General features: G+C 50.4%; 2 protein-coding genes across 3 annotated transcripts in view; one reads left to right on the top strand and one right to left on the bottom strand.

Annotated features, from left to right (window-relative positions):
* LDB1 (LIM domain binding 1) overlaps positions 1 to 4295 on the top strand; it is a 29358-nt gene extending 25063 nt beyond the window's left edge. Inside the window, exon 11 of one of the 2 annotated variants that reach the window (XM_081157412.1) lies at positions 4216 to 4295. In XM_081157412.1, the coding sequence (XP_081013538.1) occupies positions 4216 to 4257 (42 nt within the window). In that variant the 3' untranslated portion in view covers positions 4258 to 4295. The remainder of the gene's footprint in view (positions 1 to 4215) is intronic. The other variant, XM_081157413.1, reaches the window with a different exon arrangement.
* A 3385-nt stretch (positions 4296 to 7680) lies between these two features.
* HPS6 (HPS6 biogenesis of lysosomal organelles complex 2 subunit 3) lies at positions 7681 to 11139 on the bottom strand. The gene has a single exon (XM_081157433.1). It carries the CDS (start codon positions 10958 to 10960, stop codon positions 8558 to 8560), a length of 2403 nt encoding a protein of 800 aa, XP_081013559.1. The 5' UTR covers positions 10961 to 11139; the 3' UTR covers positions 7681 to 8557.
* Between the last annotated feature and the right edge of the window lie 926 nt (positions 11140 to 12065).

Genomic DNA, 12065 nt, shown 5'->3' with positions numbered 1-12065 from the left:
ACAAGTACAACCTTCTCTCCTCCCTTAAGTTCATCCTCCAGGCACAGAGTGGCTTTAACTCTCCTTCCACCCTAGGGATTTCCCTCTGGGCCAGACTCAGATCCCACCCCCACTCCAGAATTCTAGCCTCCCAGAGAGCCTGGGTCACACCCACAGGAGTGTCAGATTCCAGGCATCACAGTCACAGATGATTGACCCCAGCCTACCCCATCTCATTTCTCTGTCCCTTCTCCCTAAGGGTCATTTCTGGGCAGGAAACTCCCTTCCCTTAAACTTTCTCTTACTCCTGGTATCCTGACCCTGCTCTCTGTACCTCCCAGGACATGGATATAAACACTATGGATGGAAGCCCATGAGAAAAATCCAGTCCAACCTGCTGGGTGAGGTGGAAACAGCCTGCAGTGGGAGAGGTGGAAAGCTCTGGTAGTTTATTATTATCTTCTCTCCCCAAGACTTCAGGCCCTTGCTGGGAATCAACATATGGATTGCCCTCCATCTCCACTGCGTTTTTTTCGACACCACCAGCCAATTCTCTGACACCAGCTGGGTGTTCTACAATTCAACTGGATTCTGACACTCTCTATCTAGAGAATAGTATCAGATCCCATAGGTTAAAGGTTCTATCCTACAAGACTGATCTCTGCTTCAGACACCAATCACAGGTCCAGGTTGTTACTGGTGCTTCTGGCTGACTGGCTATAAATTGGACATTCCCATGAGGGGAGGGACATCCCCTCATCAGTTTGATTAATTTGCTAGAACTGCTCATGAAACTCAGGAAACCAGTTTACTTACTAGAATATCAGTTTATTACAAAGGATATTAAAAGATACTCTTAGAAAGAAACAGGCCCAAACTGGAGTCACTTTAGCTAAGCCCCACACCAGCAAACTTAATTGCAGTGTCAGCCTCTCCTAGGAATATGACTTTTAACTAGTCAATCTGCAATTACCTGATCAAGACTGGTGAGGTAATCTGCATGAGAGACACCCCTTCTTCGCCAAAGGAAGGTGACCTTGCCTGAAATAATCCTTTCTTTTGTTTATGACTCCTTGTCCCATCCCTTTCTGCCTATGAAAGCCTCCATTTTATATAGCTCCTCAGAGCCTCTTTTATGCTGGATAGGATGCTGCTCCATTCATGAATCATTGAATAAAGCCAATTAGATCTTTAAATTTACTCAGTTGAATGTTTATTTTATTTATTTATTTTAAAGTTTTTTTTTTTAAAAAAATATCTTTATTGATTTCAGAGAGAGGAAGGGAGAGGGAGAGAGACAGAAACATCAATGATGAGAGAGTCATTGATCGGCTGCCTCCTGCACGCCCCTACTAGGGATCAAGCCCTCAACCCGGGCATGTGTCCTGACCAGGAATCGAACCGCAATCTCCTGGATCATAGATTGACGCTCAACTGCTGAGCGACACCAGCCCAGCTCTTCTCACCTTTACATTTCTTCAGCTTTATGCAGAAACAGCCCTCTTAGGGAAACATTTTTAGGAGAGCCACAAAGGCGAAAGGATCTCCTTCTGAGGAGGTCGAGTGGGGTTGACACCTAATCCCCTTTCCTAGAATCAATCACATGGATTTGGGTTAGAGAAACTTAGTTTCCATTAGGGCACCCACAGTCTCTCTATAATATCCCAGCAATACTAGACAAGAAGGCATAGACATTGTGGCAGGTATGGGGTGGTTTCCCCTGCTCTAGATCCTATTCTTGTACTACTATCCCATTTCCACCCCCCACCCTGGATGTAACTATCAAGCTGGAGAATATTGGGATGTCAACGGAATTTGTAATACAGAAGATTTGCTGAATTCAATTTTTAAGAATTTCAGAGTACTGGTAGACTCATTGCATTTAAAATCAATATACACAAGCTCAAAATCCATTATTCTGAGAATGCAGTGCATGTGAGCAATGGAAAGGGATGAGCAGGGCTGGACAGAATGGTGATGGGGAATTAACGATGGGGGACAGAGTTGGGAGGGGCAGGGCAGATTTGGGATTGACTGAGAACTGCTCCCCTCTTGTTTTCTTCGTTGTTGTTTTTATTTATTTATTTTTAATCCTCACCTGAGGATATTTTTTCCAGTGCTTTTCAGAGAGAGTGGAAGGGAGGGAGGGAGAGAGAGAGAGAAAAATGACTTGAGAGAGAGACACATACATGGGTTGGTTGCCTCCCACACGCACCCCGACTGGGGCTGGGGGACCAACCAAAGAACGTGCCCTTGACTGGAATCAAACCCCAGACCCTTCAGTCTGAGGGCCGATGTTCTAACCACTGAGCAAAACTGGCCAGGGCTGTTTTTTTAAAATTTATTTTATTTTATTTCAGAGAGAGGAAGGGAGAGGGAGAGATAGAAACATCAAAGATGAGAGACAATCATTGATAGGCTGCCTCCTGCAGGCCCGCAACTGGGGATCGAGCCCACAACCCAGGCATGTGCCCTGACCAGGAATCAAACAGTGACCTTTTGGTTCATACTCAACCACTGAGCAACACCAGCCAGGATCTTCTCTTGTTTCGTTGATGGCTTTTCAGCTGTCCCCACCTACATTACCTCTTGGAGTTCTGCTTCCAAAATACACACACACACACACACACTAAAAACCACACAAAACTATTCACAAGGGAGAAATGGATTGACCACAGATTTCCTTCCTGGCCCTCTTCGAGTTAAAGGTCAATGATGAACAAGGCTAACAAAAGTGATAAACATGGAGGGGGGGTGAGTATAGGGTGGAGGGGGTCAATGGGGAAAAAAAGGGGACATACGTAATACTTTCAACAATAAAGATAATTTTTTTTTAAGTGACAAACATGGAGTCAAGAGTCCACTCTCAGCTCCAGTTAAATTTGTCATTAAAGCAGAAAAATATGTCCCTTCAAGGTCTCAGTAGAGAGAGCTTTTGGGGCCACCTTGTAAGGCGTACATTCTATAAGGAGAAACTATCTCCTTTATTGGAGAAGTCATAAAGGTGTAGGAAATCCAACTAGTCTTACTCTGTCTTTTGACTCCCCTTCTCTGGTTTGATTCCCCTTGGCCATCCACTTCCAAATTTTCTACTCTGGAGCTATTTCTGTCCCCTCTTCTGAAGCAGCCCTTCCCTTATACTCAGGAAAGATCACTTTATGATGCCCTCCCTTCCCCAACATTCACAGGGGAGATTTACTTGCTGGGAAATTCACTAAGGCCTTACCAGTGTGGTAGAAGGAAGAAGTGGGTCACTTAGTGTCCTTCCTCTCCCCTCTAGGCTCCAAATAAAGCCCCTTCCTACACTGAATTGCCACTATCCCCAAAGTGGATATGAGAACAATGAGCCAATCTAGTCAGTGATGAGCAGTTGCTTGATTTCCCTTCTGAACAATGACTTCAGTGATATCCAGGTCAGTGTTCCCCTTGCAGTGGCCCCGGACACTGATCTGGCTATGTTTGGGTCCCCTCTTCTTCTATGCCTCCCCTTAGCCTTCTCTTTCCTCCCCCTACTATGATGATCAGAACCCTGTTGTAGCCTTCCTACCCCCAGTATCAGGGCTCTGTCCACCTCCCCTGGGAAAACCCTGTCCCCTGTTCTGAGGCTCCAGGCCGCTTCCTAGAGCCTGCCTGGGGCTATTAGGGGTGGGGACAATGCCCATCTCTCCCTACTGTTCTCCAGTACAAAACAAAAATAATAGAGACTCTGAGAAGACTGCATATGGACTTGGAATCTGAAGAACTGCCAAAGCCTGAGGACCTGAAACCTATGAAAGACCTGGACAGTATGCTCCTCTAGAACTTCCAGCTCAGGGAGGCCCAAGAGGAAATGAACTACCCTTATTCTTGGTGAAGTCCACTCCTCACTTCCTTTCCCCTCCCCTCTTCTCCTCTTCCTCCTCTCTAGCCCTTAGAGAACCTTAATTTATCACCTCCAGAGGCTTCCTCAGTCCTTAGTCAAGAAATGGTCAATTGTGTGCAGGTTTGAGGGCAGTGGGGCGGTGACAAGAGGAACCACTAGAGGGAGTCTGTGCCTAGGAAGAGAGTAAGTGGGGACTTGGGGAGCCACCTCAAGGATACTTCTTCCCTTCTCTCCAGGGCAGTAGAAGTGCTAGGCATTCCAGCCTGGGGTAGTTCCCTATGGAGCTCCCTGGGGTGGTGGTTGTGGTGGTGGTGGTGTCTAGATCTGCTTCTTCCCCATTCTCTGAAGCACCCTCTCTTTTCTTCCCTACCCAGGTCAGTGTGAACCAGATTTTGGCACACCTGAATACTTCCTAAGGACAAGTTCCCTGACAGTTGCATCCAACATGGAGCTCAGCCCAGCTAGTGTGGCTCAGTTGGTTGAGTGTCATCCCACGCACCAAGAGGTTGCCCGGGTTTGATTCTCAGTCAGGGTACATGCCCTGGTTGCGCGTTAAATCCCCAGTAGGGGGCGTGCAGGAAGCAGCTGACTGATGTTTTTATCTCTCTCTCCCTCTCCCTTCCTCTCGCTTTAAAATCAATAAAAACATATTTTAAAAAAACATGGAAATCAATCCTCAGTCCTTTGACCTTACACCACAACTCCCAGTAGCCCCTTCTAACCATCCCTTCCCTAGAACCTCACTGACCCAGGTTTTACCAGTACTTCTTTCCTGGTTTGGGGATCAGGAGATCCTGGGTAGTACCAGTTATATCCATTCCTTCCACCTCCACCCTAGCTCCCAAGATGCCCCTGGCTCAGCAGCTTCCTCACCCACACCATTGCTCCAGGAGGGCTGGTTCTTCCTTCAGATCCAGTTGACCTACTTCTATCAATTTCACGTTTGGATCAAACAGTGAGTCTGGCCTAAGGGAAGAGGGGAAGAAAGCCAGAGAATCCATAAAAACTCAGAGCCTAATTCCTCTCATTCCAGGCCACAGGAACCAGTCAGTTCCTGCATCTGCAATAATAATTGAACCTATTATGACACTGGTACTATGATACATACTACGGATACATAAGTACAAATAACCATGGTCTTTGCCTTCAGGGAATTTGTTTACTAAATAGGGAGATAAACAAGTAGGCAATCACAACATAATTTGATAAATGCTGTTTTAGAGGTATGTACCAAGAACTGTGGGAGAACAGGAGAGGGTGCAAAGGATTTAGGCCAGGTAGAGAAGAGAGTGGAAAGCATGCCAATGCCAAGCATAAGGCAAGTGGATGAGAAATCTAGTGAGTTCAGTTTACCATAAAGTACTTCAAAGTGTAACATAGTCTTCAGAAGGTGGGAGAACGAAGAGTGACTGGAGAGAAGACTGGAGAGGCAGGTCCAGTCATGAAGGAAGAGATGTGTTTGTTGAGAAATTGGCCTTTACCCTGAATATTGAAGTAGGTGCTGAACTTGATCAGATTTGCTTGTTATAATACTCTGGGTAAGCAAGGTTAAATTTGAGAGGACAGGGATACCAACTAGGAACCTACTATAACAGTCTCAATGACAGGTGGCCAGGGCCAGGCCTGGGCTGGGTCAGGGCATGGGAGGAAAACAGGAGTGGTTTGGATACTGGCCCATCCTGGCCACCAGGGTCAATTTCCACATGCAGAGGAAGGGGTAGGGCTCTGATCTCTGGCCTTTGCAGGCTGGTTGCTATATCCTGTGGTCCAGTCATTGGGTGTCATGAAAACTGTGGTCTGTGTTCAAACAGCAGATTCCTTGGTAAAGTGTGGACTTAGGCAGACCACACTGGGCCATCTCTATGATGGCCCTCTCACACACTCCACCAGAACCCAGTCACATGATGACATTTGTATGCCTGAGCTGTTCTCCAAAGTGCTGAGACATGGTTTGGGGTCACTCCCACACCACCGCATTAGAGGCAGGGCATGAACAAAGACAAGAGCAATCAAGGGCCCAGCCTAAAGGAGCTGGTGAAAGTTCCCAACTAAGCCCACCTGCTCCCCTGAGAGCTGCTAGGCTGGGTCATTCCCCACCTGGAGGCTCTACTCGTGGGTGGCCCTGAGAAAACTCCTTGAGCCATACAATTCTAAGGACTAACCTGGTCCCCTTCTTTTTCCCATGCTCGAGGGGCCCATCGAGTACAATTCCTTTACCTCTGAGCACGAAAGGAGTTCCAAGCCAAATCACAGGCAAAGAAACAACCATAATTCAGCAGGATCATGAACAGGAAGCAGATTCCTGCTTTTGTGCATCCCCAGCTTCCCATTGAGGAGCCATATTGAGCCCAGCCTCAAGACCAAGAAGAGGAAGAGGACCCCTCCAAAACCAGGAAGGGGCTGAGGAGCAGGCTGAGGGATGACCTGTCCCTAGTTCTGGGCCTCTGGGAGTAGTAGTAGCTTAGGGACTAGTAGCATGACTCCTGGTATTGGTAGATAACCTGGCTTGAGGGCCAGGACAAGGGCCATCCAAGTCCTGGATGAGGCCAAGTTATCGTTGTTAAGACTTTAGCGAGGCTGAGGAGACATCCTAGGACTTGGCCATGCAAATGAGCCACCGCAGGACCTCCATAAGGCTGAAGAGCAACAACAGGCCTTGATGAGCCTGGGAGGCTGCCCCAAATTGTCAAGAGACTGAACTGTCCCTAGTACTACAGGAAACTAAAGGAGCACCTTAAATGCAGGATGAGGCTGTGCAGAATCCAAGCTGTAGGTATCAGCTGAGGATAAAGCTGAGTGGAAGTTCTTACCTTGGTCCCAAGTTTTGGACAAGGGATAGTTGGGGGCCCAGGATGAAGCTAAGTAGCAGTATTTGGGGTCCTACCCTAAACCTAGAGCTATGCTGAGGGGTCAGTTGGATAGAAATGGGCATAGGGCCAAGACCTCTTCAGAGGTGGTCTTACTGAATAAATTCAAATAGAAATCGTCATAGATGCTCGTTTCTTGGCTTAGGGAGTTAACAGGAATGTGGGGTACTCCAACTATCCCTGCTCAGGTAGCTTTTCTGTCTATGGCAAATCTTCCCTCAACCAGGGGCTGCTCCAGGAATCCTGGGGGAGAAAAGCATGGGCCCAGGACCTATTAGAGTTCCTAAGTGGGAACAGAAGAGTCTTGAGGAGAGGCTACAGTTCTGCAGATGCCCTTCCTCATAACAGGCTAGAAAAGCTAGCATTGAGCTGGGAATGAGAAGTGCATTCAAGCTCAAGCTACTTGGCTGTATAGTGAAGTGGTTCAAATCTTAGAGTCAACTGACCCTGGTCAAGTCATCTTTCTAAACCTTATTTCCTATTTCTAAACCTATTTCCTCACCTGTAAAATGGGGATATTAGTACTTCCCTGATGGGGCTATTAGAAACATTAAATGAGGAATTATTAAAGACCAGCAGAGTACCTGACACATTTTAAATGCTCATAAGTGTTAATTATTTTCATCATTGGAAATTGCCACTTTAGCCAAGAGATTTAGGTTTAACAACTTTCTCTATAACCCATAACCCTCTGAGATCCTTAGCTGTTCAAAAACATACAAACCATGTATATAATTCTGGAGTATTTTCCAATACCAACAATCAGTTCTCTGTGGAAACCAATTGGGTGTCCTACAAGTCAATTCAATTCTGACACTAACTACCTGGAGTTAGTGCAGACTCCACAGGTTAAGAGCTGCCCCTACTTCAAATGCCAGCCACAAATAAAATAACTAAAAATAAAATGATATAGATTTTTCTTATAAGGGAGTCCAAGGTGAATGACGAGAGAGTAAGAGAGAACTTCATATTTTAAAATTTTTTATTGATTTTTAGAGAGGGAAGGAGAGGGAGAGAGAGAAACATCAATGTGAGAGTGAGACATCAATCAGCTGCCTCCTGCACACCCCCTACCAGGGATCAAGCCTGAAAACTGGGTATGTGCCCTGACTGGGAATTGAACCGGCAACATTTTGGTGCATAGGAGGGCACCCAACTGAGCCACATGGCCAGGGCTAAAATGATACAGATTTTTAAAAATGCCAGTTGCAAGTCACTGGTGCTTCTGACTGACTGGCAATAAATTGGAAATTCCCATGTTATAAATTGATTTGATAATTCACTAGAATGACTCACAGAACTCTGGGAAATACAACTCAGAAGCCAGATGGAAGAGATGCATAGGGCAAGGCATGGGAGGGGTGTGTGTGCCTGTAGCTTTCTTGCCCCCTCCAGGTGTCACCCTCCCAGCACCTTGATGTTGTTCACCAAGCTAGGAGCTCATCAAATTTCCTTGTTCAGCTCAATCTCTAACCCACTGCCTTCCCAGGAGGTTGGAGATGGGACTGAAAGTTCTAACCCTCTCATTACTCGATCTTTCTGGTAACCAGCCCCATCCAGAGGCTGGGGGCCACACCCTTATTAGCATAAAGGCAGGTGTGATCTAAAGGGGTTCATTATGAATAACACAAGATATTCCTATCACTCAGGAAAGTCCAAGGGGTTTAGGAGAGTTCTGTACCAGGACAAAAACCTGAGGATAAAGACCAAACATTTTTATTACACCACGATATTTAACATACATCTATATTTAACATTGCTCCAGCAGTGAGAAGAGTACTGCACACACAGGTCCCACTCTGGTCCTCTCCAACTCCTAGGCACCATTCCCTGATCACAGAAATGATTTTCAGCCTGTGTCAGTCATACAGAGGCCCTTTCCAGATGGTGCCCAGATCCCTGGTCCTGGGTGGTCTGATGCCTGGAGGGTAGTCATAGTTCCCCGAGGTGGGGTGGGGGGTGGAGTGCCTGGGTCCCGGAGGATGTCCTCATATAGGCTTAGAACTGGACCCGAGGGCTGTCCTTGAGCCCCAGTCTGCTCCAGCAGAGCTCTGAGCAAGCCCACAGTGAGAGGGGGCTCTGCTCCAGGCTCAGGGAATGGGGTGGGGGGCTCCGACTCATCTGGGAGGTATGCCTGCAGTAGTAGCAGGAGCTCAGCTGGAGCTAGATCTGGTGGGCACAGGCGGCACAGGAGGGGGAGGTGAGCATCAAGCTGGCGGTGCCTGGCAAATTCGGCCAATAGCAGTTTGAAGATCTCACTTCGAAGCAGGGGGCTGGAGGGGCCGAGGGCCAGGCCAGCTTCTAAGGCCCGTTCCCACTGCTCCTTTTGCACCAGCTGCCCCACAGCTTGGAGCACAGCTTTGGGCCGTCCACTGCCCAAAAGCAGCTCTAGTTCCAGTGCCTCAGGCCTGGTCCCCTCCTCACCTAGTACTGCCAGGGCTCGGCGATACAGGGGAAGCCCTGGGCCCCCTGCCCCCCAGCCAGGCCCACCCTGCTGCTGTGCTAGCTCCACAAAGGGTGGCAACCATCGTGGCTCCAGCTGGCAGAGGCATTGGCACAGGAGTTCAAAGAGGGGCAGTACCCCACTGGGGGGTTCCTTTCCAACTGCTGTACCCCCTAGTACCTTCTTCCACACATCGGGGGGAGCCTGGGACCTCAACCTGCCATTTCCATCTGGTTGGAGCTGCAGAGCCCTGAGGATGGCACCCCAGGCTGCTGTAGGAAGAGCTTGGAAGATGGTGTTGAGCTGGGCCAGCTGGTCTCCCATCAACTCAGTCCTCAGCAAACGTGCCACTTCCTGCTCTGCCAGCTCTGTCCAGCCAGCCTCCTCATCATCTCCAGCCACCAGCTGGGCTTTGAGCTGCTCTAAGCCCCGGTAATCTCGAAGCTCGGCCCTCAATGTGGTCAATAGTGTAGATGGGGACACATGGCCCTGGAGGATGGAGGCCAGGGCCTGAGGCGCCCGGAATACGTTGTTGTTTCTCAGTTCCTCTGGGGTGAGCTGGGCACCCCGCAGGCTACGCCGCTGGTAGTACTCGCAGGCTTCTTCAAATACCAGGTCTTCAGCTGAGGGCAGCTCAAGGCTCTGTGGGGCTTCCCACCCTACTTGAAACAGACCCAGGGCTGAAAGCAAACGAAGACCTCCTCGAGACCCCATCTCTTCTTCGTCTTTTGTGCCAGGAGCTAGTGGTTCAAGCAAATGTACTCGGTCTGTACTGAGGACCTTCCTCTCTAGCAGCTGCCCACTGCCCATGTCCAACAGTTCCAATGTGGAGCCCAGCACACAGGCCAGAGTGCCATGAAATGTTCCCAGTGCTGCAGACCCTGCCAGGCCTACAGGTGCCTCCTGCAGGGTGCCCACAGTCCGGGTACCACCGTGGGACTGCACCAGGCTCACAGTGCCCCTGAAGTCAAGCAACAGTAGGCCCTGGGGAGTTGCGGCCCAGGTATGTACAGTCAATGGCTGCGCGGGGGACAGCAGCCCAGGAAGGCCTCGGAGCAGGGTCCGGAAGTCCCACGTGTCCCCTCGTCCAGGATTCAGGCTCTTACAGTGGGAGAGGCGAAGACTTGGGGCAGCCACTATCACCTTACCCTTACCTGGGCTCCAGATGAGCAGAATGTGGTCCACGCCAGGCCAGGTGGTGGCAGTGGGCACCAGGAAGAGGTCCTTGCGGGAGGCCAGGAGCCTGAAAGGGGGACAGTGGTGTAGAAGGATGTGTGCGCGGCCCAGGTTGGTGCCGGCCTCCCCGCTGGGCTCCAGGGTCCTGACGCACACGCAGTGGCTGAAAGCGGTTGAGCCGCCCTCAGCATCAGCCTGTCGCTCCTCGCACCACACCAGGCGGCCTCGGGGGGCTGCCACGGCAACCACGCGGGATCCACCGCCCGAACACAGCTCGGTGCTCTGAAGCAGCCGCCAGCCAGGCCCCACGCCGGCGCCCCACACCTCCGCTAGTCCGGTCTCCCATACCAAGACCAGCGCGGGTCGCACGGGCCACGGCAGAAAGAAGGCGTCTAGAGGTGAGGGCTGGCCCGCCGGCCAGGCACGCTCCAGCTCCTCGCCGGGTCCACGCCCTGCGACCAGCAGCTGCGGGGCAGGCGCCCCCGGGGGTCGCAGCAGCAGCAGCAGGTGGCGGCCGTCCGGGCTGCAGCGGACCCGGACGCCTGGGTCCGCAGCCAGAAACTCCCGGAGCCGGGCCGCGCCGCTGAAGTTGCTCAGGTCCGAGAGCAGGCGCAGAGTCGCCGCACGCTTCATGGTGCCGTCCGCCCCAGCTGCCCTGTGGGGCGCGTCCCGGCTCTGCGTCCGGGGTTCCTGGGGGAGGTCGAGGGAGGAGCTGAGACTTCCGCCCCTGGTCGATGAAGCGGGCCGAGGCCCGAGTCTGCTCCTCCCCGCCCGCCAGGATAGCTCAGGGCTTGCCCCAGTTCACGCCCCACCCGCGCGACACTGCTCACCAGGGGTGGAGCCAAGGGAGCCTCGCCGGGGAGGAGCTTCCCCAGCGCACTGGCGGTAGCACGTCCGGCGTCGCCACCCCGAGGGACGCTTTCTGAACAGGAAAACGTAGGCCCCCTGCGCCAGGTCCCAGGAGGCCGCGGAGAGGCCAGAGTCTGGCTCAGGAATTGGGATTCCAGTCCCGCTGAGCCCTGAACTGAAAGCGTCCTTCTCCAAGGCTTCCCTTCCCTCGAAGCCTCGCTCTCACCACAATTTATTCACTCATTTATTCGTGAAATTTTATTGAGCACTTACTTTGAGTAGACAGCCCTGAACAAAACAGAAACCCTCAACCTCATAGAGGTGACAATTTTGTGGAAAATAACAATAGCTAATACTTCCATACAACAAGCACCTTTTAGAGATAAGGAAAATAAAGCACAGAGAGTTTAAGTAAATTGACCAAGATCACACAGTTATTAAGCAGTAGAGGTAGAAGTGGGCTTTCAACCACAGGTAATGAGTCCAGTCAGTGAACCAAACTGACTTTACTTATCAACAATTCATCACCAAAACTAACAGCTTGCTAGAAAACAAAATTAAAACATACTTTAGAAGCACTGAGCCTTGTGTGTAATTTCCCCAGCAACACCTACAAGTTAATATGCAGGGGTTCTTCCCACCCCTGACTGCCTTCTCAGGTGATGTGGTATTCCTCCTCCCTCCAAGTCCAGTCCCTCTTTGTGAGGCCTGTTTCCCCTCTCTTCCCCCACAAATTCCCTGAGAAACCTGCATCCATTCCTACTTCATCAGCTTCATTCTGTCCTCTTGCTCTCAGCATAGAAACACTCCAGTCTGTCCTGTCTTGGAAGTCACTCTTTCATTCTCATCTCCCCACCTCTTCCTCTCCCTTTCCTTTCAGTCAAGTTTC

The sequence above is a fragment of the Miniopterus schreibersii genome (assembly GCF_964146895.1).
Source record: "Miniopterus schreibersii genome assembly, chromosome: 14".
Lineage (NCBI taxonomy): Eukaryota > Metazoa > Chordata > Mammalia > Chiroptera > Miniopteridae > Miniopterus > Miniopterus schreibersii.
This window is presented reverse-complemented; position numbering and strand designations above follow the sequence as displayed.

Coding starts and splice junctions, on each gene's coding strand:
- HPS6 (XM_081157433.1), bottom strand. CDS start 10,960: ATGAAGCGTGCGGCGACTCTGCGCCTGCTCTCGGACCTGAGCAACTTC.